Raw genomic sequence first — 5,044 nt, forward strand, 5'->3', positions numbered from 1 at the left:
TGAAAAAACAAACAAAAAAAAAGCATGGAGCAAGAGCATTCGAGGGAAGAGCGCTCATATAATATAGAGGGCTTAAGGTGCGTTCAACGGCATGTGTGTCCGTGGTGCCGCCATCCTTCACATAATGTAAGATAGAGTCCAAAGCCAGACTTCGCCCGCACCACTAATATATCGCGGGTAACGTCATCCTTCACAGTCGAACCCTCAGTGGGCACACAGTCCCGTTTACTGTAGTGTGGGCTTTCTTGGGAATATTTTTCTCCTAAACATTTTTTTTTTTTTTTTTTTCATGGCGCGTGCTACCGTCGCCGAAAAGAATTGTCTTGCCGTCTCAGCCTGCAGCCGGCGCAACAGGAGAAGCAACCTGACTCCTATGCAAACAGCCAGGCATCTTCTCTGTTGCTGACAAGTGCCTATTGTTCCTCAGGTACAATGCCAAAGGATTCGCTGACAGCATATCCGATTGCACAAACGTTAAACGCTCGCTAAAACATTACACTCCAGCGACAGCAGTGAGAGCAGCGGCGCTGTTGGTGTTCAGCTTGAACGGTGCAGCTAAACTGGCACAACTTAATTTGATGATGGAAAGCCAGCGTTGGCTTTGAATATTATCTGTCTGTCTTCCATATGATTTCAAATGCACACTTCTTAGGCTCACCATAGCTCGTAATCTAATGCTGATAATGCCGATACAGCACATTATATTACCAGCGAGCGCAAGTAATTTGCGGTATATTGTTTCATTCTAGACGCTATTTCACAGATTTAAGACATTCCGGATATAAAATACCACGATCAGCGTTCTAGAAATTTTTTTAGAATGCAATATTTTTGATCACAAAATAATTTGTCTCAATCTCACGTGTTTTGCTTATATTTTTATTCACAGGTAATAATGTACTCCATGGATATTTTGAATATTTTCTATCGGTGTTGGGCCACCCTGGAGGCGAAGAACGCGGAAACGGTTCTTAAAAGCTGGAACAACTGTCAATTAAACTTCAAGCACATGAGCACTCAACAGTTTCGGGAAGTGCGCAAAATATTTAGCCATGAACGCGTCACGCTTGCGGTTAGGATGCTTGGGTGCCCTCGGGCATAACGAATCGTCGTTCAGCGGTCAAGGGTGATAACGGCACTAAACAATTCTGAAAGGATCATGCAACTAAGCAAGACTTGCTCTCATCGAGTGGTGCTGCTAACCCAGCCAATATATTCGTACAAGGATCAGGTATTCCAGCCGCTGTAGTGGGCCAAAAGTGCAGCGCTGCTAGAAGAATTCATAAGCTCTATTTTGTCGACATGGTGCAATTTCAAATTTTTTATGCCACAAGACAGGCAGGGCCTCCTTTAAGCCGAGTAGAAGGGATGTGCTTCGACGGACTATAGCGGTGGACAGTCTGACACGCAAGGTGAGGGTCCTGCGTTTGATTCCCACCTCAACTGAATTTTATTTTCAGAGTAATTAATTTACCTTCCATTCTTCTCTGTCCTTTATTACTTGTCTAAACCAGTACACAAAAGTTATTTGGGCTTAAAACAGTGGAGCCTGGTAATGGGTTGATATGTTTAGCAAGTACTGTGGTATTTGGAAATGCAACCTAACGGGATAAAAGCCGAAGACGCTTTATTAGTGTCATGCTGATCTGCATGTCACAATGGCATTTAAGTCATATTGCGGCCTTATAATTACAATATATCAGATGTTTTATCGTGTGACGTCCCGGCCCTCTGAGCCAATAATAAATTCCTGGATACACCGCTAACTGCGTCGGAGTTTCTGCTGTTCTCGAGTTTAACATGGCTGCGTTAAACGTGCGCTGGTGCATTCGGCACGAAATGCAGCAAACATGGCGCCCTTTGTTGCGTGCAGCCGCTCTGGCTGAAGTGGAGTGGGCCGCTTACAGCGTTTCTCAAGGGCGGAGCTCTTCCACATAGGTGTCCCCCCTCACAACTTTGGTGGAGAAAGGGCCGAGCGCGACCGACATCGGCCCAAAAACCCGTTTGGGTGCGCGGGGGGATATCTTCGTAACCGTAATGGCCGCTGGCTTAGCAACACCGCACGTAGCGTTCGGGGGGCCCCGTGAAGGGATCCAGCGGCGGACGACGCTTTCTGCGAAGGCAGCGGCGTTGTTGACGACCTCGGCGGAAGTCGCACGCTCTGGACGTGACGTAACCGGCAGCGTACGCCTCTCCCCGCAGCTGGTTGGTCTCTCCCCGGCACGCAGAGCGCGCGCCGCTGGAAGAGAAGGTCGCCGGCACGACTGTTCACGTGCACGCGGCGTGATCCGAAGCGAGGCAGCCGCCGCGCGCGTTCCCCGCTTTTTATCGCCGGTCGAGGTGGCTGCGCGCCGCAAAAGGAAAAACAGCCTCCGCATGGAAGCAAGTGTTCCCACCGACTTGAGCAGCCCAACACGAAAAGAAAGCGCTCGAACCAAGGCATGGCACCACCGGTCCCCAAAAACGGTGCGGACAGAGCCGATGAGGCGTCCTCGTCCAGCCGGCCACGCATCGTGCTACCCTGGAGTTTGCGCCAGCAATGCCTTGACGAAGTGGGCCGCAGCGTCTGGCGCTGGAGTAAGAGCGTGGACGAGGAGTCCGAGCCCGGCACCCCAGTCACGCCCCTGGCCGAAAACCCGTTCGCCGATTGCCCGCTGCACGTCAGGCAGGACCTTCTCGAGTGCATCCTGGACGACGAGGCGCGCAGCCCGGCGGTGCGGCGCGTGGCCGAGCTGCTGCTGGTGTGCGGGGTGGAGTCGTTCGACCTGAGCTGCCTGGACGACTGCAGCACGGCGGACCTGCAGTGCATACTCAGCATGCTCCAGGAACATGGTGCTTCGCTGTGCCACCTCACCATTTCGGGGCTGTGGATGTACTCACCGGAGAGCGAGGAGATCGTGAAACGCATATTGAAGTCGGCACGCAACCTCCGTGTGCTCCGCATTCAAGACATCTACAGGGACACTTTAGAAGTACTGGTGAGGTCATGCCCTTTGCTGCAGCGGCTGGAAGTGATGCATTACTCGATAAACGCTGAGGACATTGCTTCCGTGTCCCAGATCGTCCAAAGCGAAGGTCTCGGGATCCAACGCAGCCTGACGGAGGTGCGCCTGCCGTCGTCCGTGAATGGCGAGGGCGTCATCAGCCTGATCGAAACATTCCCCAACCTCCAAATAATCCGCTGCGTGTATCTCGAGGCGGTGCTGGACAGCCTGGATGCCAGAGCGAGCTCGGGCCGCCGGGACTGGTGGGTCCGGAGGCTCAGCCGCGTTCACGCCCTGCAAAGCGGCCAGTCCATGGGATCGGGGAGCGTCGAGAGGTTGGTAGCGTGGTTTCCTGCTTTGGAAGAGGTCGTGCTGCATGTGCAAGAAGATATGAACCTCAGAGAGTTGGCCAAGCTCAAAAGACTGCGCTCGCTTGAACTCAGGAATAGCTCGACCTTACCGTCTTCGTACACTGACGATGTGCTGCCCCTGCTCGCTCTGTGCGGCAAGAGGTTGCTGCGCTTAGGACTCGAACATTTCGACGTTGTTGATCTCGCGAGGACTGACATCATGTGTCCCGAGCTAGAGTCCCTGTCGCTGCGCTGGTTCATCCTGCTGGGCTGCGCGAGCCCGGCGGTGAGCTCGAGGGCGGCAGCGGCGAGGCCGTTCCAGAACTTGAGGGAGCTGAGACTGCGTCCTCGCGTCGGTCGTACCGTGCCGAGGGAGGCCTGCGAGCTTCTCCTTTCGCACTGCCAAAACATCCGTGATATGGAGCTCTTCTGCTGCACGGGATTGACCGACTCGCTGGCCGCTGTCCTGTCCAAGCGCAACGGATTCGCTAGTCTCAAGAGCGTGCGGCTAAGGCACGGCCACGGACTCAGTGCCAACGGACTACAGTGCTTCCTTTCCAGAGCAGCCAAGCTGAAGTTCTGGAACGCAGGCAAGATCACTCGGAGGTCGTCCTTAAGCGACGATGACGAAGAAGTGGACGCAGCAGGCGACAATGCCGGTGACCGCTGACTCATTACTGTGATAAAATGCCGCCTTAAGAAGAAAAACTAACATTGGAGTAGACGCCGCATGCTAAAGGCTACAAACGCCTCAAATTCAATGCAATTTTCGTGCTTTGTGACAAGATATGTGTCGCTGTATGTTTTTTTTTCCTCCCGGTGATTGTGATCAAAGACTGGTCGTGTATTGTTTCTGCGTGCCGCTGATAAATGTATTCCTTTTGCATTCTGAAGCACAATTGTTTCGCACACCTTATTTTATTTCTAGTCTCTGCCAATCATGCTGATGATCAGAGATCTTCCTGAAGCAGCAAGCGTGCTCGAGCATGAAAGTGACGTGCAGTGTCAGTTGTCTCCTTAATCTTGTGTCGTGTCGTCGCCCCGTTTTAGTGTGCGTCGCTTCTGTCAAAAGGTGCGTGATGTGCCACCGCGAATAAGGCCACAGGTCTGTCGTGCCAAATTGTTCAACGTGTTTGACTATGTACAAACTTCGTCCCTTCTCATTCCAAAGCCTTTTGTACCGACCTTACTCGTCATATGGGACAGTCGATATTCCTACGGTCTTTAGTGTTTATATCCTCCAAAATAAATAACATTTTAACTTGCTTTAATTATTTGTCTTGTTATTACATGTATAGAATGAAGACCTGAGAAAACAAGACCTCCGGAGAGTTTATTTCGCGCCTTACGGTGCGCAGCATTATGTGACGTGTCAGGTTGTAGACAGATTTGGCGCGCTAACTCTGATTCGCGCACTATTTTACTCGGACCTGTGTGTTTCTCACATCGTCCAAGTGCCAACGCCCGAGTGCGCATGTGCTTGCGTGGGTGCTCTGTGGCTCCCCTGGGGACCCACCGGGCACACACACCCATGTAGTGTACTGTGTTTAGGCTTCTCTGTTCAGCCTTTATCTGTTTGTCCCATTTAGCAGAGTAAGCCCTAGTGCATGCTGAACGGCGGAATGCTTGCGATCCTGGGAAGACCCCCATTTGCACATATCTTCTATCAGTGTTATCCACAAGTGCTCGGCCCTTGACTCGAGAGGACAC

The 5,044-nt window shown here is 52.1% G+C and overlaps 1 protein-coding gene across 1 annotated transcript; it reads left to right on the plus strand.

Annotated features, from left to right (window-relative positions):
- Positions 1-2,232: 2,232 nt before the first annotated feature.
- LOC146202400 (uncharacterized) lies at positions 2,233-4,605 on the plus strand. Its single transcript, XM_084588150.1, has one exon. The coding sequence runs from the start codon at positions 2,442-2,444 to the stop codon at positions 4,002-4,004; it is 1,563 nt and encodes a 520-aa protein (XP_084444276.1). The 5' UTR covers positions 2,233-2,441; the 3' UTR covers positions 4,005-4,605.
- The last annotated feature ends 439 nt before the right edge of the window (positions 4,606-5,044 follow it).

Source organism: Amblyomma maculatum, chromosome 1, assembly GCF_055883805.1.
Source record: "Amblyomma maculatum isolate TAMU_Amacu chromosome 1, ASM5588380v1, whole genome shotgun sequence".
In the NCBI taxonomy this organism is placed as follows: Eukaryota; Metazoa; Arthropoda; class Arachnida; order Ixodida; family Ixodidae; genus Amblyomma; species Amblyomma maculatum.

What these genes read in the sequence shown, in the direction of transcription:
- LOC146202400 (XM_084588150.1), top strand. Translation starts at nt 2,442, where the DNA reads ATGGCACCACCGGTCCCCAAAAACGGTGCGGACAGAGCCGATGAGGCG.